Source organism: Carassius gibelio, chromosome B8 (assembly GCF_023724105.1).
Source record: "Carassius gibelio isolate Cgi1373 ecotype wild population from Czech Republic chromosome B8, carGib1.2-hapl.c, whole genome shotgun sequence".
NCBI classification, from domain to species: Eukaryota; Metazoa; Chordata; class Actinopteri; order Cypriniformes; family Cyprinidae; genus Carassius; species Carassius gibelio.
The window spans coordinates 15344657-15366050 of NC_068403.1; the positions used below are offsets into that span (position 1 = coordinate 15344657).

Here is a 21394-nt window from a genome sequence, read left to right on the forward strand (position 1 = left end):
TTACCGCTGTAAATGTTTCTGCTATTAGTTATCACAATTGACTTTTTAGATTATATTTGAGATATCTTTAATATCCAAGTTAACTAAACGTATTTTAGGTCAATCATTAATACTTTAAGTGGAAACAATGAATTATAATTCTATTGTTGAATATTAAGACGTAATAACTATCTTTACAACAGCAAAGTAGAATAAAATAAATAAATCTGAGATAACCGGATTGCAAAGACACTAAAAAAAAAAAGTGGAAAATCCACTCAGACACATGAAAAAAACATTGCTCCTTAAATGGGTTTCATTATAAACAATGTTTTATGATTTTGCTTGACGATTTCAATTTTTTTTTTTTCATTCTTTAATCTGCATGGAATATTTGGTTTATGTGAAAAAACGTTATGAATAAATTATGACCAGTTACCATATCAAAAATGGCTAACAACCAATAGATTACTAAATGAAAAAAAAAAAAAAAAAAAAAAAAAAAATGAACCGGTTTAAAAATGATCTTATATTAAAGAAATTTCAAAGAGACACTAACGCCCAAAAGAATGCTTGGTTAAGAGCATCTGTGACATTGTGAATGTGTGGAAAATGAATATTTTAAAACTAATAAAAATGGCAAAAGCACACAGAACTACTAAAATTAAAACAACACTATAATATATAAATTAACCATATGCACCAACACACCAGTGAGCAGTAAATAAAGAAGGGAAGAAACTTTTCTGATATTAGAACAAAGATTTTTATTCCACACTATAAATTGGGACATTTTTTTAACACGCTAGTCAAACCCCAAACCCTAACACCCACCACCCTCACCCTCCAAAACGTCTTGAGCAGGTTTTGTGGCAGTTTATTACACTCTTCTGTCTGCTACAGTTCTGATGTGTGTGTGTGTGTGTGTCTGTTATATATCCTGAATATCTGACCACCATCTATAAAAGCACCAGCACAACTGAGACCGCCGAAACCTCCTGAAACTTACAAATGACATTATTGCTCCGATAAATAAAACTAATCTACAAAAGGAAATAAAACGTCACAACGGAGAGAATCCCAGATGCCTGTGTACTGAAACAATACGTTTCCAAAAAAATAATTTTGTATTTATTCTTTATTGTATTTGGTGAAAACTGTTTGTTTGTCCTGTGTTGTGGCGTTTCTGGCCGTGCATGCAGAAAAGACGACCCTCGCTTTGATTCACGAGAGTCTCCCTCCTCCACGCCAGAAAGCAACACAAACACAAACTCATGCACCGCTATATTCATTCAGCATTTGGCATATTTATCATTGCTTTAGACAATCACAAACAGTTTGACAGAAGGAAAAAAGCTGTAAAAATACAAAAAAGTGACCAAATAGTATCATTCAGGACAACAGAGTCCAACAAAGAGTAAAATAGCACCGTTGTTACAAAGGTCAGAGGTCATAGGTTAGGGAACCGGGAGGGATCAGTTACACATCCAGGAGCAGGGATGGAGGAGGATAGGGTGGGAGACCTGTTGCCTCCCTTGTCCGTCTCACTTCCGTCGGACTGTGTTGGTTGTGCTGCAGGTCACACACATGTAATCCTCCTGGGCTGCGAGTTCTGCTGATACTCCCACACAAATCATATGGAACCAGCGGTTACAGCAGTCACACTGAACCCAGTACACCTAAAGCAGAGAGAAACCAGTCGAAACACATTCAAACACACACAAACCCACTAAGTCACTACGTTCACTTGCCCACCTCTTCCCCCTCCGGCTGGAGACAGTTCTCTGCTGGACACTGGGTCATATCCTCTTCAGAGTCTTCTGACTGAGACACATCTGATGCAGAGACCGAAGCCGCTTTCCTCTCTCGCCGCTTCTCTGTACCCATTCGCTGCTTCTTGCTTTTCGGCTTCATCCCTCTATCCCTGATCTCAGCCTCATCTCTGTTCATTCGCCGCTTGGCTTTCTTTTCTGCTGAAGTGATTGCATCTACCTATAGAGGGCAAAGAGGAAAACAGAGATAAGTAATTTAAATTCTTAAAGAACGTGTTAAACATTAAAGTAATACCTTTTTTCAGTAAGAATGCAATACATTGTTTAAAAAGTGACCATAAAAGGCATTTTCTATTTTAATTAAATGCGGTGCAGTAAAATTTGCCATTCAAAAGAAAAAAAATTGTATCATGATTTCCACAAAAATATTATGCATAAAAAAGGGATTGAATAATGACATACAATTATATAAAAAGGAGTTTTAAACCATCAGCTAAAGGGATAGTTCGCCCCCGATTTTTTTTTTTTTTATCATTTACTCACTCTCATGTCGTTCCAAACCTTTATGAGTTTCTTTCTTATGTTGAATATGAAAGAAGATATTTTAAAGTATGCTGGTAATCAAACAGTTGATGGTCCCCATTGATTTCCACTGTATTTCTTTTGCGACTATAGAAAGTCAACAGGGACCAACAACTGCCTGGTTCTTCAAAATATCTTCTTTTGTGTTCAGCACAAGAAAGAAACTCGTGCAGGTTTGGAACGACATGGGGATGAGTAAATGATGACAACTTTAATTTTTGGGTGAACTATTCCTTTTAACCAACCAGCTCCAACATAAATCACAACATCCAAGTTTGTTTTGAAGCAATCAGCTTCAAAGTAAAGACTGTACTTGCACGAAACAAATGATGTATTAAAATCAAAAAGCAAGAATACAATATAGAACTACTGACTTATTAATATTAAGTATACAATACGATTGAAGTTTTCAGTATACATCGAGAGAGCACAGAACTGATTCATGTATATAATTCATGCTTTATGAGAGTGAGAAGTTGCTGCTTTTGCCATGATTCTCGTTTCCATAGTAACAGCAACTTTCTGTTGATTGGTGGATTCAAGGAAGCTTTTTCTTCAGGAATATGACCTGAAGTGTAGCTACCAAACATGAAGCTGAAATCACACTGGCTTTTGGCTTTTACATAAGCATATAATATTAGTGATCTTTGAGCTCTGGGTTGGTTGGTCTCAGTTTATACATTATCTCACTGGACAAACAGATCTTTTACTTCTAATTCCTGAAGGTTCTTCTCAATTAGTGACTGAACTTTGACCGCTAACAGAAATGCTGCCTGCACAGCTTCACGCGCCTCACCTCTCTCTGCGGTGAGGAGTGTTTTGGTGTGAGGTAGGGTGGGTGTTCTGTGTGGGACATGTTTGTGGTCGGGGGGCCGGACAGCAGAAGTCTGTAGAGCTGCTGGGTCTCTGGGACAGACACCTGCAGGAGCAAACCCTCCACCATCAGTTCCTCCACCTCCGAACTGAGACCTGGAACATTGACACGGTTTCATTTTATAACACAAGCAGTCATCCTGCTGCTTTGACTGCACCGTGAATTTCAGAAAATAGGAAAATGCTCTATGAGTTTGCGTGTGTGCAAGAATGATACAGACCCTGGAGAGGGATACAACACTGCTCTGTGTAAAACACCGACTGTTCGTGCCCGGAAACACCCCAGTCCTGACACTGAGATGGAGATCCCCACAGTAGCTACAATACAACAATGACTTTTAATTGATGGGTAACGAGAAATACATTAACATAACAGTAAAAAAAAGAAAATGAAAAAAAAAAAGCGATGTAAACCACAAATAAAAATAAATAAATTCTATAGTATTTATAGAAAAATCTAAATTAAAAACAAAATGAAATAAAAGTAAAACAAAAGCAAAACAAGACCCGATTCTCACCCCTTTGGAAACAAAACATCAATCTGCTAACAGTCTGTGATATAATGTCTAACCTTCCTTTTGTGCTCCGTTGTCCTGTGGCTCTGTGTAGGTGAAGCTCCTCTGCAGTCCTGAGAGGTCAGCGAGTGATTGTACGAGTCTATGACCTCTTGTGCTCGTCGCTGCCAGCTGACAGTGCGTTCAATCATATAACGCAGAGCATCACCTTCTGGGAGACGCACACGGATCCGCTGCAGTGATGACAACAGGGTCTGGATCCTGGCCAGTGGGGGCTTTGTCGACCGTAGACATAACGGACACAGCCAGGCTTCTGGGTCGAGGGGATCGAAGGGTCCACGTACGCACACGCTGTGGAAAGCATCTCGACACAGCTCACACTGCAGCATGGCACCCATGGGTTGTTTCTGACACACACACACTTTGAGAGAAGCACAGTCTGCTGTAGGCAGGAGCTTCGATTCATTAGCTGCACGAAGAGCGCATAGGGACTCCAGCTCTTTTAAACGAACCTCAGCCAGAGTAAACATCTGCGAGAGAGGAAAAGAGAAAAAGAATGAGATGTAGAGGCAATCCGTTATCAGAAATGTTTCTGGACTGTACCATATAGGGAACTCACAGCAGACGCAGAGTCTTTGCTGTGTGAAAGTGCTCTTTCAACATCACTCATACTGTCCAACTTCACAAGCTTCTTCTTCCCTGATGACACGCATTCTCCCTTCATCTTCCTCATCTTCTTCTTCAAAGAGCTGCCCACTTCCCATCGAGGACACAAGACCTGCACGAGTGACCAGACCCATGAATTACCTTTACCTTTATTTAAAATAAAATGTATTCAAAACAATTTATGAATAAAATGTCATGAAAACATTTCCAGGCCATATTTCACCTTAAAATCAAAACTAAACTAAATGCTCTAAATAAATTTATTATTAGGAAACCCCCAATTCTTTTGGGATTTTCTGGTTGACTAGTAGTCGTTCATTTTAAGCATTAGTTGACTAATTGCACGTTTATTGATTCATTTTTTTTTTTAAAGCATTATAAAGCACCTTTAAATGTCTTACATAGTCTAATAAGCACTCAGACACATGCATAAAGCTTGCCATGGCATACTGGCAGAAATATGATTATGAATGTAAGTAACAGTAAGGAGACTGCATTAACATTTTAATAATTTCTAGGGCCGGGACTTGATTAAAAAAAATTAATCTAATTAATTAGAGGCTTTGTAATTAATTAATCGAAATTAATCACATTTTAAATCACACATAAATATTTGACCTTAGAACAGTGACAAGTAATTTTTTTTCACTTGGATTTATAGTATACCATTGAATAATGACTGAATACATAAGCTTAAGCAACAAAATATTGTTTATTTTTGTTCAACCAAGTCTAGCAGACCAGTGCAATTTTTGCCATTAAGTGTAGCAATGGCATATTTAGAAACAATTTAGAAATAGTACATTTCAGAAATTCAGTTAGCTTATAGATGCTGGAACCTTCTGTAAAGTGTTTTTTAAGTAAAACACAATACTGTCAATTACATTCAGAACATTGGAAACCCTGACTATTTGTAAACATCTCGCTGTTGCTTCAGAGGCCATAACATACTAAGTCCAACTCTCAATAACCTTGGCCAAAACAATAAAGAGTTCAACATAAACTGCCAGTTGCACCAACAAAATAATATATAGTTCAACATAAAGTGTAAAGTCCACGCTAGCTGCTATATGTTTTGCGTAATTTTTTGAGTAATTAATTCATCTCAATTAACGCGTTAAAGTCCCAGCCCTAATAATTTCATAAACTAGTGCTTTCTTTGTTTTGGGCTAATGAGATTAAGTCGGCTTCATCTCCGCAGTGGTGCACCTGTATGCATGTTTCATACAGATTACATAATCTTAGAATATTTTCTTTATCATTTGAATTGGTTTATTTGAAAATGTCTGTAAGGCAAAGATATACACAGAGTTTCACGCTCAAGTTCACAAAGAGCCAGAAAGCGCATCATGTTTGCCTTCGTTATTTTACAAAAGCACATTTTGTTGTTATTGTGAGTGCACACAAATAAACGTGGAGTCATTACATATTAGAAAGAGTATTACGCTTATCTGTATGAGTAAAAATAAGGGAGTATTTTAAGAGCAACTAAGTGCACCACCGCCTCCATCTGTCCTGCAGTGAGCACACAACAGCTTCAGACACTTGAACAGCACACATCATCTCTAGATTAAAATTAGATTGAGCGGCCATGTAACGTTGCTAATACTTACATATTTCAGTTGATAAACTATATTTGCGGTGGATGAATGATAGGCGAGCATTTGGATGTCCTGCCCGATGTACTGTATTACCACAAAGAACAGCCGTTAATGATCTCTCCATCACAGACCGTGTGATTTCACCAATGTATTTTTTTTGTTTTTCTGCATCTAATCGACTAATACAATTTTGGTGAACCATGCCTCTTTTGGTCAACTAACGATTAGTCATCTATTAGGGGGCAGCCCTATAGTATAGTATAGTATAGTATAGTATATTATATTATATTACTTAATTTCAAGAGGTTAAAACTTCACTTTAAAAGCCTAAATATTTCAACAGATTATTTCTCATTAACTCAGTGTGACCAGTCTAACCTCCAACAGCGTGAAAGGAGAGTTTTTGATGAGGAAGGTTTTAGCAGCCGACTCTTTCCAGGCCTGCACCTCTGACACCAGAACCTCCAGCTGGTCCAGAGGCTCCAGACGCACAGGAATAGCATGAGCTCTCAGAACCATATCAGAGAGCGAGCTGAGAACCAGAGTCTGACCTCCAACCTGCCCACACAAACAGAAACACAAACAATCACGTAAACTGCTATTAACACGGCAGACAGATAAAGCTTCAAAAACATGAACGTGAGATGATATACTAGCTCAAATAAATGCATACAAGCTACACAGTTTGTATAATGTGGATTACTCAACCTGTAAATCTTCAGCTTCCTGGAGCCATTCTTTAGCCCTGTTCACGGTGTCTTGCAGCAGCTGGCAGTTTGGCAGGTATGATGGTACCCCGTCAACCCGAGTCAGCATAGAACTGAGCGTCTCTAAACTCTCTGGAGGCCTAAAGGAAAAAAGTGTAAACATTAACAAATGTCACTCAGCTCATCATACAGTCACTTTGTGGTGCCTCCTGCCGGTTTCTCAGCACACAGCTTTTATTTAATTAAACTCTCAATCAAGGGCTCCATTTCCTTAACATTTCAAGAAGGGGATTCTTCATATCTGGGGCTCTGTGGCATGAAATAGTTTAATAACTCCAAAGGGTAAACAAAGAGTAGCATGAGTAGATTAATGGTTGTTTTATCTGTGCAAGGGTCTTCATTCAGAACTGCCCCCACCTGGCCTTCAGCAGCGCCTGTGCGTTCTCTTCCAACTCCTCGGACACTGTGAGCAGTTCCTGCAGTCGAGCCATCGTGCGTTCGGTGGAGGGATGCGGTGTCAGTCCGACCCCTCGATCGATCAGCCGGCGCATGCTGTCCAGAGAGAGACCGCAGGGGTTTGATACGGGATCCTCTGCCTGCCGAACTCCAGCCAGCCACCGGGCCTGCTCCAAACGCTCCCGCAGCAGCGGCAACTCCGGAAGACACACGTCAAACTGAGAGCCCTCCTCCAGCAACGACTCAATCTCACTAACAGAATCTGCGCTCACTTCATCAGAAAGAAGCTTCTCACTATGCTGCTGGAAATCCTCAATGCTGTTCAGCAGCTCCTGAGAGAGAGTTAATGGCTTGCATTATATAAGCTTTTTAGAAATGAACTGTGCCTCATTAATCTTTAGGAAGATTGCCTGTATCTTACACGACTGCATGTATGTGTGTGTGTGTGCACGTGTGTGTCAGTCACCTTCAGAAGCGGTGCTTGTGTTAGGCTGCAGGGCAGGTTATAAAGCTGGCGGACAAATGATCTCATTTCCTCCACTGTGAGCTGATTAATAGAATTACCCCCGCCTGTGCGGTACCTGCAGACAGATGACGACAGACAGACATAAACAAATGCATGAAATAATACACAGTCCACATGCCATATGTGTTTCGGCCCAACCAAACCAATGTGTCCAGAAAAATAAAGCCCACCACTCTGGAAATTCCCCTGAAATGGTTATAAACACTGTGAGCTGAAGTACTTGTAAAGTGAGTGTGTAAGGGGTCATTCTTGCACCTCTTTGTACTATTTGTGTCCAAGTATGTTTATAGATGGCTGTCTTTGAGAATTGAAATGGACCTCGCTGTTTTTATTTTCCAACTATTTGCGGCATGCGCTCTGCCATTTTTAAGACTGCATGTTAATTGTAAAGGTTCAAAGGTACAGCACACACATCCTAAACCTTAAAACTGGGTGCTGGGCAGACAAGTAGTTGCAAAGGTAAACAATGAGTCTGCACACCAGAAAATGCTCCTTAGCAATTTTAATGATTGCTCACCACGTGATGAGCTGGATCACGTGGTGAGCAATCATTAAAATTGCTAAGGAGCAAGAAGTTTAAAGGTTTCCACAAAAATATTAAGCAGCAAAACTGTTTTTAACAGGGATGTCCTTAGCCAATCTGAAGTATCGGGCCGATCAAACATTATTTTAACTGAACGGTATCGACTATCCTAAGACCGATCCTTATTTTAAGTCAGCTGTCATGCTGGTGATGTGCAGTAGGTGGCAGTATTCAGTAGAGTGTCCACCTTGCCAGCTGCTATTAGAAAGAAAAGATGCGCAAATGTGCCTGTTCAGCTACCAATAAAATCAAAAGAAGAACCACTGAGGTCTGTTCACACAGGTTTGAACTTCCGTGTTTAATGTATCTGATGCGCACTTTTGTGACAGCCGCCCATTAATTTATCGTTTATGAGATATCATTGCCATAATGCAATGGCTATGAGTTGCATCTTGTTTCAGAGTTGACTGAGTGGCATTCTGACACTGTGAGCTTAATAATAGAAAACAGTTACTTCATTATTAAATATTTCACAATATTACAGTTTTACAGTATACGAGCATATGAGACTTCTTTCAAAAACATTTTAAAAATCTTACCAACCCCTAGGTTTTAAACTGTACTGAAACTCTAGCTTGTTGGAGTAGAATTCATTCTAGTCTCTTTGTGGTTTTTTCTGCATGTACCTGGTCTGCCTCTTGCCATTTAGCAGTTGCTGAGCAACAGACGAGCATTTCTCAGCATCTTGAGTAACCAGCCTCAGTTGACGCAAGAGATCGTTCTCTGGGAACGACTTCTCGCCCGACTCCTCCAGAAGGGCGCGAAACACAGTGACATCTACAGCGACCGAGAGAGAGAAAGCCATTGAGAAGCAGAAGTGAAACCAATGACATGGTACTCAAAAGCAATTAACTTGAGTGGTTTTTATGACATTTTTATGACTGAAATAGAATACATGTAGTGTGGGACTTGATTGTCCATAAAAAATTCAATTGCGAAAGGTGGCCTAAATATTCATATACTATTTTGCATAGTATTTTTTTTCCTCTAAATTAGTGTCATGCCAATAACTGTGCACTGTGAGATGAGGAACATTTAAGCAAATAAAATGTCTTTTTGATTTCCTGGTTGTCTCTAATTAAATCATTTTAAGGGGAATCTATCTTCAAGTTTATATATTGTGTATTAATAAATAAAATGTTAACATTAAGAATTTTAAAAACTACACATGCTGAAAGTGGATTCTAATTCAGAACGAAACTCACTGCGTTTCTTGTCAAGCTTTGCTTCCATGCCCTCTGTTACTCGTGACGCCCACTCATCATAGGACTCCGCCCTCTGCCGCACAGCATTCATCATGGGGTAAAGGTCATCCAGTGTGAAACGGTAACTGTGTGGTAGAGCATTACACTGAGTGAAACTTTCACCAGAGCTCCACTTAAGAGAGTTTTTTTCCCCAATGGCACAGCCAACAATAACAACACCATATATTTGTATCTTAAACACTGATTAGGAATTGAACCACTTCAATGATCCAATCAAAATGTAATTGTTTAGTCATAATCATAATTATAATCTTGCAGCCTGATCCCAGAGGAGTACTGAAAGCAGAAGTGGGGACTCACTTGAGTGTGTAATTGGAAACGGGGCAGGAGCAGAGGTCGTGGGCATGGTGTAGACACACCTGGACTCCTGGTCTGCAGGGACAGGTGAGAGCAGACAGGTAACAGGTGGTGCGACACTTTATGCACTGTCTCTCATCATCTGCCAGCAGGTTGTATTCAAACAATTCACACTGAACCACCCCCTATACAAAGACAGAGTATTGTCAAATGATCATTTATACAGAAGTAGAAAAAAATGGCCTATTAAAATGACCAATATAACACAACACCATTCATTTTAGGTTGTCAATGTTTATGGAAATTTGGAAAAAGCTATATGATATATTATATAATGCTACTGTAACGTAAGTAGATGGTTTTATCACACACAAAGTCCATGGAGTGTGAAGAGATTTGTTTTTTGTTTTATTAACTAAAGCATATTTTATTACGCACTTCCATATACGTTTGTTTTTCTCAGAGTGAGAAGACTAATGAGCATGTTTGAATAAACTTACACTATAGTGTCATCCACACAAATGGCGTCTCTCACACACAGATTTGACAGGTTTTGTTTGTGTTCTCTCACCATCTTACGGACTTTGTCCCGCAGTTCTCTCTCCTCTTTGATCATGACTTGCATGTCTTTCTGTACGGCTGACGCCAGAACCACGTCCAGGCTGTCGGCTTTCATGGCCATGTTACACACCATCTCATCATGAGAGAACACGCAGTAACGGTGCAGCTGGCGGTAGTGATCCACACACTGACGCCCTAGGGGCATCTGCAAACCAAATTTACAACACAAATCAGTAAAAAAAACAACAACAATTATCATATCAATTAAAACTGCATACTCATCTCTGAGACCTGCCTTTGAAAATCTACATTAATAAATTTGTAATGTTATTATAATAGTATAATAACAGATCCTCACCCAGTCCACTGTGCAAAAGTTCACAGCCTCTGCAAAGTTGAAGCCCTGGTTGAAGCCGCTGTGATAGGACCGTGGGAAAGTGATGACGAACTCTCCTGCGCACTGATTGGTTCTGTAAATCTAAAAAAGAATGCATGGTGTTACTCTCAGGTACTCCAGGTGAGCATGTGATTGTGTATAAATGTAACTCACTGGTACTCCGTGGGCCATGAGTGTATTGGGGTTCATGATTGTGACAAGCTGGTGTAGAAGGTCTGGCTGAGACTCAAACAGTTCTGGGGCCAGTTTCTTCATGACTGCTTCCAACTGCTCAGCGGCAAAACCAGGAGCACCGTACCACGTTTTAGGCTCTCCCCTAACACATACAAACACAATCACAGTCTTCACACATACAATTCCACTTCTTTTATAAAAATCAGTAACATTGTGAAATATTATTACAATTTAAGAGGACGGTTTTCCGTTTTAATGTTTCAAACTGTAATTTATTCCTGTGTAACATTTCTTCTAACATGCTGATTTGGTGTTCAAGAAACATTTATTACCAGTGCCAAAACAGTTGTGCTGCTTTATATTTTTTGGTAAAAACCATGATACAATTTTTTGCTGATATTTAATTAATAGGATATTTAAAAGAAATCCTTTGTTACATTATAAATATCCAATGTATTGAACCAATGTAATGCATGCTTGCTTATAACAACTTGTGTATAAGGCAAGTTAATTCTGTGTGTCTCAGATATTTTGACATTTTCTATAAATCACACACTCTCCTAGGTAACTGCATGTTTATTTAGAGCAGAAACCATATTTGAGGGACAGAGGTACAGGGAGTTCAGTCAGTGCACTATATATAACACTGATATATATGGCTTTTATTAAGCAAGTCACTTATTACCAGTGCAGGTAGTTGATGGAATAGCTCCAGTGGTCCTCAATGTGCCAGCAGAAAGAGGAGAAGCACATGCCCACGTACAGCCATGGCAAAGTCATGCCACATATATCAGCAGTGACGTGAGTCAGCACTGATGGTGTCATCATGGCCATGTTATTCAGGTTCCAACCACAGCGAAGATATTTCTACAGCAATCAATCACAACACAGAATAACGACATCAGTGATGGAAACAGGATGTGCCACATATGAATACAAGTCGGAAATCATGAGTAATATCTCAAAATCTGATATTGCAGTTGTACCTCATCGTGCGGCGCAACCTTAAACTTTCCACCCTTGATTGGAAAACCGCTTCCAAACTCTTTCGAGGCGATGTCAGCGCCATATTCCACTGTCACATCCTCCCCAATGGTACCGACCAACCTCCAAAACTCTTTTTCTACCAATTCGGTGGGAACCATCTAAAACAAAACAAAATATTAAAAATCAACATTAATATCAGTGCTTAAGGTTAGTTCATTGTTCAGAATTAGGTTCGTGAATCTATCCTCATGAGAGTCAATGTCAGAGTCTCAGTAGGGATTTTGTACATACATGAACAGGCATGTTAAAATAGTCTGACTTGAAGGAGTCTGCCATATCCCCAAAGGATTTCAGAGAATAGTCCCTGCAAGCTTGCTCGAAGCCAAACGCCTCCTGAGGTTTACTGCACTCCTGCAGAAACACAAACGAGTCAACCAAATACTGTAGTAAATCAAATTCTCTAAAAATCCAACATTGACTGGGTTCTGAATAGTGCTGTTCAGAATCAGCTGCTGCTTTTACTGACTTTTAATAATGAACAAACACTGTTATCATTTACTTTGTAACTCACCTGAGCCAGACACTTAGGGCACCTCCAATCCCCTCTAGGAACATCACTGAGAGGCGGGATCAAGCAGAAGGTGTGGTAGCTGTCATCACAACCATCGCATAACAACAATCGGTCCTCATCGTTCCCCTTTCCACACACTAAACACACATACATGTCCACCTAGAGAAAGACAGATAGCACTATTAGATCACATCACATGTATACAAAGTTTTATTTAATATTAATGATTTCCCCCACATTACAACTTCCCAATACTCAACTGTTGTTGTTTTTTAAACTTGTTTCAGGCAACTGGTTCCCTCAACTAAATTTATTTGAATGAACTTTGTTATGGTTGTGATTTAGATGTGTCAGAAAGGCTCAAGAGCTTTCATTTGAATAAGAAAGAGGAGAGGCAATTTACCGTGCTGACTGGAGGAGGGGGGATGTTTTTCTTGTAACGTGATTTGCTTTTCTCGGGTTCAGGATTTATTTCTTTTATCTCCACGGGTTCCTGCTTTACCTGTATGGGGACCTCTCGCTCTAATGCACACATACATATGCATTTATTCATATAAAGACACTGATTTGACTAATAAAGCTGTGCTAATCACGTGTTTGCTTTGCTGGACTATAAATATTACATGTCATATAATGCATCATGTGAGGTTAGATGCAAGGGTTAGGTGCTCACCTGGTTCAGGCTTGGCAACAAAGGAACCCATTCTCCTCCTGAGATTGGGCCTGTTCTCACATCCCTCACCTCCCTCTGACTTGACACAGCCAGACTACAAACACAAAAATAAAAGAAACAGATGTCTATTGAGCACCAGGAATGATTTCTGGAGGATCCTGTGACACTGAAGACTGGAGTAATGACATCATAGGAATAAATTACATTTTAAAATATATTAAAACAGAAAACTTATTTTATATTGTTTTTTATATTTAATTTAATTTTAATATTGTAGTAATATTTAACAGCATTACTATTTTTACTGTATTTTTCATCAAATAAATCCAGCCTTGGTGAGCATCTTTAAAAAAACAAACAAGAAATAAGTTTATATCCAAATGGACATACAGTATGGATCGTTTAGAGAACCAAAACTGTGACAAATGGAGGCAGGCTGTGATTATAAACCTAAAACAGTCACAAATGGAGTATTCACCTCTGTTTTGATCCTCTTGGCTCGTCTAGCAGGTGCACTCGTGTCGCTGGGCTGAATGTGAATGTTTTGTCTCTGCAGCAGCTCGTGGGGTTTATACTCTTTATCTTTATTTACATCATTCACTGATGCCTTCTGCAGACACTGATGAAAACAAGAAAAACAACTCAACTGGTCAAATGTGCCCTTCACATTTAAACTTACAGAAAATATAAAATAAGAAAACTACAATGCTCTCACATTAAATTAATGCAGCACTTAAAGGTACAGTTCGCCTTTTTTCTTGTTAGACACAAAGGAAGATGTTAGGCAGAAGGCCCAAGCTGCTCTTTTCTATGATGTGACTTTAACTTGAAATATAAAGATTCGTATTAAGATTTTGTGCAAATAAAACATTTCAGCATTTTTCCTCACATTAAGGTAAAAAACAGTTTCAGAAATGTTGCATGAACCCTTTTAGGATCCTTTGTTGGAGCTTGACGTCCCGTAGGAAAGAGCAGCTTGGACTTCTGTATAACATCTCCTTTTGTGTAGAGAAAGTCAGTCATGAAGAGGGTGACAAAATGATTACAAAACTCAATTCTGCATGAACCATTCCCTTAAAAACTAGTGTAGGATTAGAAATTTTAAAATTGTTAAATTTGCTAGAAATGGTGAATAATACTTTGAATTAAACATTAAATTTTTCCGCAGAAAGAGGGAAATTGTGTTTTTTGTAAAACATACTCCAATAATCTTTCGATTTAACTGCAACAAACTTCGGAAGATCATTTATACAATGGTTAAAGGTCTGTTTTTAATCCAGACAAATGTTTAAGATCTCAATGTTTAAAAAGGCTATGAAAAGTCAAAGGTCATTTTGAGGCCTCGCACTTCACAAAACGCATCTAAAACACCGTCCAGCCCAATGAGTAGCTATACTAATGTGTGAAAAACTTGTTAGCCTGGCTATAAAGAGTGTTACATCAGTGAGTGCATGCGGGATGAAATCCTCAACATTCCCAGTTACACAACATCCAAACTATAAGACGCCTGCTACTACTATCAGATGACAGATTTACGTACAGACAGAGGATAGAGGGAGGAGAGAGAACAGCTGGAGGTGTAAAGAGATTAGCGTGAACAGAAAGCAGGCCACGGTCTCTGTGGGTTGAGAGGAGGAGGGGGAGGGGAGGAAAAAAGGATGCAGCAGAAGTCAAAAGAAAATATAGAAAGAGAAAATAGAAAGAGCAGCAAGTGAAAACAAAGACGAGAGTAGTAGGTGGAGAATAAAAGCAACAGTGTCTCGGCAGGACAGCTGGGGGCTTGGTGTGGGTCAGGACAGATTGAATGCTGTCCGTCAAAGAAACACCAGTGCACTCCCATTTGTCACACAAACTCAAAAATAAAACAAAATAAATAAATAGAAACACACACACACGCACACACACTGACATAAGCAGCAAAAGGAAATGTTTACATATTAAACATAAGAAAGAACTGGGAAATATTTAGTGCAAAACATTCTTAAGAATGTAATAAACTACTGCATTAAGATGAATCCATACATTTAAATGATGGATTGTGTGACCTTTCAGAGAGCAGGAGCACATTTCAGTACGGCAGTAAGAGCCACAGTGACTACTAAATGAAACATTCATTCCCACAGTACTCTTTATGAGATCACATCCTGTCCAGATTTAAATAGTCAGATGCGGAAAGTAGAAACATACCTCCTCCAGCCCAGGAGGTGCCACAAAACTTGTCAGTTTGGCTCCAAGGTCAAGAGCCTGATGTGGAAGAGAGCACCAAACATTACAGAGAAAATGCCAGTGATCTCGGGGTCAGAGGTCACGACATCTCTAACAGAGATGTCAAGCATTCGGTCAATGGAAAGAAAATTTGTTAAGCTCCGAGATACTTTTCATATTCAAATGCTCCTGCATGTGATCACTGAGTGTTTTACGAAATGTTGAAACATATCTGATAATAATTACATATTATATACTTAGTTTATATTTTATATTTATCTATGGTTTAAACAATTTTCATTGTAATATTACTGAAATTATTACACTTTTTTTATATTAATATCATTGTAATATAAGATTATTGAATGTATTAATCACATCAACATTTGATGGATTCTTCCATCTATGAAAGGTAGCAGCTTACAGTGTATGAAAAGTTATGAATACCATGTTGTGCATTTTGCTAACTGATATTTGTCTCTAAAAAACAAAAGTAATTTGCAACCACATTTAGCAGAGGCTGTGGCACAAAGAGCAGTAACACTTGCAATATTGGCAGAGAATACATAAAACAAGCAGCTAATACACAATAAAACACATTTAATAACCACAGGTTGCATTCATAAGAGCAGCATGCTCAATCAAACCCTAATGTAGAAACTAATACTGCTAACACTAAAAGCCCAGCTTTAACACTGCAGGCCATCTGTAACTGGACTCCGAAACCCAAAAATCTTGCGTGACTGCTGAATGCTTTATGGAGAGTGTGTGATATATCGATCTGATGCGTTTATGTGTTAAACTCACCAGCAAGTTTGTCCCAGAATGGAAGAGGTTGTACGGATACAGGATCCTCTCGTAATGGGCTCTCAGGTGGGACCCCACAGCTTTTCCTGGGGCAAACCCCAATGTCATGGCAATCTTCGTCCATCTCCTCTCACTACAAACTAAATCGAATCCACCCTCCTCTGCAACCAACTGGCAGATTGAGAAAGAAAGTGTTGGACTTCATTGCAAGAACCATTATAAACATTCAATGCTTTTGTTTCGCTTGGTCAATAAAAAAAGAACTCAGTGGTTACATGAATTACTCTATGACTCATACAGAGATGAGTAACAGGTTTCAACTAAAAATACTGAACAGAGTCATAAGTGATGAGGCCTAACTTGTCCAGTCCAATAAAGAAGCCTGAATGACAGACTCACTCACTTTGTTGAGCTGGTACAGATCGAGGATCTTCCGCTCCACATGTGGAATTTTAAGTGTGCATCCTTGTAGTTCCCAAAACTTGGCAATTTGGTCCAAGAAGTTGAGTTTAACTCTTGTTTGAGCCTGTAAGAAAGGGGGAGGGTAATGGAAGAGCCAAGAAAAAGAGAAAATAAGATACAGCAACATTGTGAATGGTGCATGTTAATTATTAAGCATCTCAGAGATGGTGTTATTTAAATATCTGCCATTTCAAAAGCCAGACCCAAATTCTTCTGACAAGACTGTGACCATTGACTTTACAAAGCACAAGCCTTCAGTTTCACTATATTATCTCATCTAGACAATTGCTTTCCAACAGAGGTGATATTTGCTAAACCCTGACCCTAGACTTAACCCTGTGACAAACCTGTTGATATCATCAAATGATTTGACTGATTTATGAGTTTTTTCAAACAGTAAGCACTTCAGATGATCTTGCAAGTTAGATTTCAGCATGTCTCACTATATTTGTGGAGATATTTTAAAATATCATATAGGCAAATTTGTGCAAACTAGCTTCTAGCTCGAAGCAAAATTATAAAATTACCTCAAGCTCGTTGAGCCTCTGGATTCGTGGAGTAAAATGAAGTCTGTCAACGTCACATGCAAATGGAGGCTGCCAATCCTAAACAAATACACACACACACACACACAAAGCAAGCAAACAATTAGTGAACTTACACTTTAAATGGCTTGATTTCTGAATATATTTAACTTCAATATCCAACGCCATAATTTTACACCAAAATCAATCTGTGACATCCAGTGGGGATCACTGAACAAGTTGTACAGTCCAGTGCATTCTATTTATATTTCTAGCAAAGCTACATCACAAATTTTCACAAAAACAGACTTCAGCCCCATTAAACTGCAACTCTAAACAGCATTATGTGTCCTTGAGTTGAGCCTTTAACTCATTATTACTGGGGTCAGAAACACAAACATGGTAAAAACAATAGAGGCTTAATGAAAGACATCATTTTCATTTTTATGATTTTCTAAATTCAGGCTTTGCAGGTTTGTAATGTGAATTCATCAACAATGTGTTAACACACATACATGCACACAAAAGAGATTTTGATTAGGTGGTGACTGTTTTTCGCGTTTATAGATAAGACTTTTATACTGAGGGTACTGGACACTGATAATTTTAACGGACACACACAATTATCTACACAAACAGCAAGTAGATACACATGGTTGGAACAATACATATTGCCTGAGCCATTTTAATCAGGTTACATTACTATTGTTAAATATTTTCTTTGCATTCATAAAATGAATTGAAGGGACCTGAACCCTGCTCAAATGTGACTGGAACTGTGTGGTTCCAGTGGTCTCTGTGGTCTAGAATCTTGTGAATGTGTGTCTGCTTAACAGTGGCTAAATGCACACTAAAAAGCACACATTCACTCACATGCAACCTGCTGAAGATGGCTAAACGGTGGAACTGTGGTTTTCGTTCAGCTCAATCACCTAAAATAAACCTTTTCAGACCAAGTTTAACACATTTTCTGTCTCCGGCCTCCCATAACCACATGCTTACAACTGCATTCAGAAAAACAGCAACACATATGCAATCGTGTCTCCAGATACACACAATGTAATTAATAGTTTGATTACTGAGACCAGACATTACCCTCTTGGGATCAATAAAGTGTTACCCTTTCTTAGCCAAAAGTCACCTCAGGATATAATTATCACAATTAAAATGAGCTGCAAAACTTACATTTAAGCTTCAGAATTCAAACCGTAGTTGTTTACTTTCATACATTCATAATAATAGTGTGATTATGTAATCACATGAAAAAGTGTTTTATTCGGAGCTTACTTTTTTTTTGCCTCATAACACATAAATTGCATATCCAAAAGGCACACCATTTGAGAGTCTGTACAACAAACCACTGTACATAAGATGATTTGTGCCTTACATTACGAACGATATTCACCACAATCCATATCTTTTACATCAGCTACACATAATCAAGAAAATTAAGGTAATTTCTGTGCATATTAAATCCATTTACCAAATTATTTCCTTGGTTGCTGTTCAGGCAGCATAGTTACAGAAAGACACAAAATGGCCAGATGGTTCATTCACTACATTGCTCGCAACATGGAGGACGCGCCCGGCCCGAGGGTATCCATACAGTTACATTAAGGTCCGGGACCAGCTCGTGAGCCGAACCGAGCCTGTGAATCGTTCACACGGTCCAAATACTTTAAAACGTGCCAGAATACAGTGCGCGTCTATGATGGTGTTGGAAAGCAAGAGGCCATTTGGAAAACGTTCTCAGCTTTAAAACCCTTGCGAGATTAAAAACCCCATCAAAACATCACTTCTTTGGATATTAATATCGTCACTGATACGAAGCCGTCGTCCTTTAATGATGCTTGATATATTTTGCCAGTTAATCATCGCTTGTTTCACGTAATTACGCTTTCTCTCAGCTGCCACCTCAAGCGTGAATCACGTCACGTAGCTGCGAGTTTAATAGATTCTCATCAGAAGTCGAATTCACATCAAACCCGACGCCAGAATCAGATCAGAATCAGATCAGAAGCAGCGGTTTGATCATGGACACAACATACGGAGCGAGAATTTTCAACAATCAAGTAACGTTAAAAAGCATTTAAAATAACATGGTATCTAAATTTGGCTATAAACAAAAAAATGTGTTTTAAATGTCTATAATATATACGATTGTAAAGTACATATTCGGTCTCTCAGACACACAAAACCATATTCAGAGATGAATAAATTATAATATTCGTGGCACTGGGCTTGTCTAATGTTCACTCACATAAAGACGCCATCAGAGCCACCGAAACCCTTCAAACTGGTTTAGACAGATTCGGGAGTCAGGGGCTCGGATTCAGATTAACACCGAAAGGCTGAGCCGGATCATTTCGCTAATATGTGAACTATATTTAGTTGCTAGGTATAAACAGTAATTAATTAATTGCATTATTCTCTAATCCGCAACAGAATGCGTTCGTTCGGACCAGAATAAGATGATATAACTATATAATGATGGTATTATTAGTTTATATTAACACACTCTTCTCATTGAGGTAATAGCCTAATGCAATAAAATATAAACAAATCTCAAGTTTATATAGTATATATAGGCTATATGTATAGTCAGTGTGCTATGGTGAAAATGAAAGGAAATGTTTATTTCCGCATTGACATATCTCTTAGTCTCTTTATGGTTTTTGTCTGTTTGTCGACTTTAAATTATTCTTAAAAGTACACGGAACTCATTAAAAGTGTTTTTATTCCAGTGATGAGGAAATGATGGGGGTTTCTGGTCGTCAATGTCACTAAAGATGCAGAAGCAACTGTTACACCAGTACTAATAATTCAATATAACACAAATATAAAGAGATAAACAGTATTATGTATTAACGATTAACACTGACAATCTGCAAACTAAAGTGCAAGTAAACGTGACGTTTAATCCAGCACTAGAACCGAGCCAGCCGTGAACTACACGCTCAGAGACCAGAAAGTAGTTATAACACGCTCGCGGACCCTGGACGACGTTATTTCGCATATGATTCCTATAGCTACACACAAAGCGGTTCGGCAGCGCTGTCACTGCGCCGCCATATTGAGACCTTTCCCTTTAAACCGAACTCTGAATCACTCCGCAGATCCGACCCGGTTCAGACCGTCCGGACAGTACTCACCGGCGGCGGTCGAACCTTGCAGATACCGGTTTTCTCGGCAATGGGTCGGATTTTATTGATAAACGCAAACGGGTCTGCAAATTCCTCCCAACTGGGCTCGAACACCGGACACTCGGGCGGTGGGGTAAACTCGGCCGGGCCCCGCTGGGTCATCCTGCAGGTCCGGTTCCGGAGCAGAATCGAGTCGCTCAGCGAAGCGTAGACAGAACTTCCTGGGATCTTCAACACGGTCTGTCCGTCCTTACTCCCCCAGTCCGGCTAACACTTGAACAACACGAACAATCAACACACACACACACAAGCGCGCGCACATACACACACTCTCCGTGACGTGACTGCTCTTAGGTTGAGACCACATCCGCTCAAAAATCTAGAGACAAAGCTAGCGTGTCCACCACTGATCTATAATATAGATAGTTATATATATAGATCAGTGGTGCCCACTCATTTGTAGCTTTGAAGAACCAATTTAAAGGGACAAATTCGGCCTTGATATTTACCGTTTATTGTTGCATAATTTAAACCGTTTGCCTTATATATGCTTAATAACCACAGCTTGGAAATACGTTGTTATTCGTTTACATTAGTACAGGCGCTATTAATGCTCAAGAAACAAACTACACATACTCCTCACATTTACGCTGCATTCAAACGAAAGTTCGAACTGTTCAGTTATTTACAGATTACTTATAATGAGGTGTTATATAAAATGAAAGACTCAAATCTTTATATTTTCAAGGAAGTCCGTTTTTGTCAAGTTCAAAGGCAATGTCGAGTTGTACGATTACGTGAAAACTTTACAGAAATACTACGTGTGTTTCACACGGTTTACTGTAATTTTAAAAACTATGAGTTCTCTGTATCTTTAAACACACTTCTGCTAACAGCATGCGCTCGAAACCGTCAACTGACTCGCTCCGCCCCAGTGTTTACCTCCGCGTATGGATACCTTCAGGTGACAGCTGATAGTGGCCGGGACTTCTTCTTTAAATATACTCACTTCGGCTGCTGATTGGACGACTTGCGTATAGAGTGTGACGAATTTCACGGGGGAGGGGG

At 39.1% G+C, this 21394-nt stretch overlaps 1 protein-coding gene across 2 annotated transcripts; it reads right to left on the reverse strand.

Annotated features, from left to right (window-relative positions):
* Positions 1 to 721: 721 nt before the first annotated feature.
* LOC127964095 (lysine-specific demethylase 5B-B) lies at positions 722 to 20746 on the reverse strand. 2 transcript variants are annotated; one of them, XM_052564261.1, is made up of 28 exons: positions 20336 to 20746; positions 17187 to 17264; positions 16601 to 16723; positions 16198 to 16368; positions 15373 to 15429; positions 13664 to 13804; positions 13186 to 13279; positions 12916 to 13034; positions 12513 to 12671; positions 12233 to 12352; positions 11941 to 12099; positions 11640 to 11821; positions 10934 to 11096; positions 10742 to 10861; positions 10394 to 10588; positions 9826 to 10007; positions 9466 to 9590; positions 8887 to 9037; positions 7618 to 7732; positions 7113 to 7483; positions 6697 to 6835; positions 6367 to 6546; positions 4341 to 4499; positions 3778 to 4251; positions 3428 to 3524; positions 3130 to 3302; positions 1735 to 1971; positions 722 to 1658 (listed from the first exon to the last, which is right to left on the reverse strand). In XM_052564261.1, exons 1-28 carry the CDS (start codon positions 20486 to 20488, stop codon positions 1524 to 1526), a joined length of 4572 nt encoding a protein of 1523 aa, XP_052420221.1. In that variant the 5' UTR covers positions 20489 to 20746; the 3' UTR covers positions 722 to 1523. The 2 variants fall into 2 exon arrangements, with proteins under 2 accessions (XP_052420221.1, XP_052420222.1); XM_052564262.1 differs by lacking the exon at positions 15373 to 15429 and having other exon boundaries at positions 20336 to 20671.
* Between the last annotated feature and the right edge of the window lie 648 nt (positions 20747 to 21394).

Coding starts and splice junctions, on each gene's coding strand:
- LOC127964095 (XM_052564261.1), bottom strand. CDS start 20,488: ATGACCCAGCGGGGCCCGGCCGAGTTTACCCCACCGCCCGAGTGTCCG. Junction 13,035..13,185: donor TGTTGCCAAGCCTGAACCAG/GTGAGCACCTAA, acceptor TGTGTGCATTAG/AGCGAGAGGTCCCCATACAG. Junction 9,038..9,465: donor AAAGCTTGACAAGAAACGCA/GTGAGTTTCGTT, acceptor CGGTCGCTGTAG/ATGTCACTGTGTTTCGCGCC.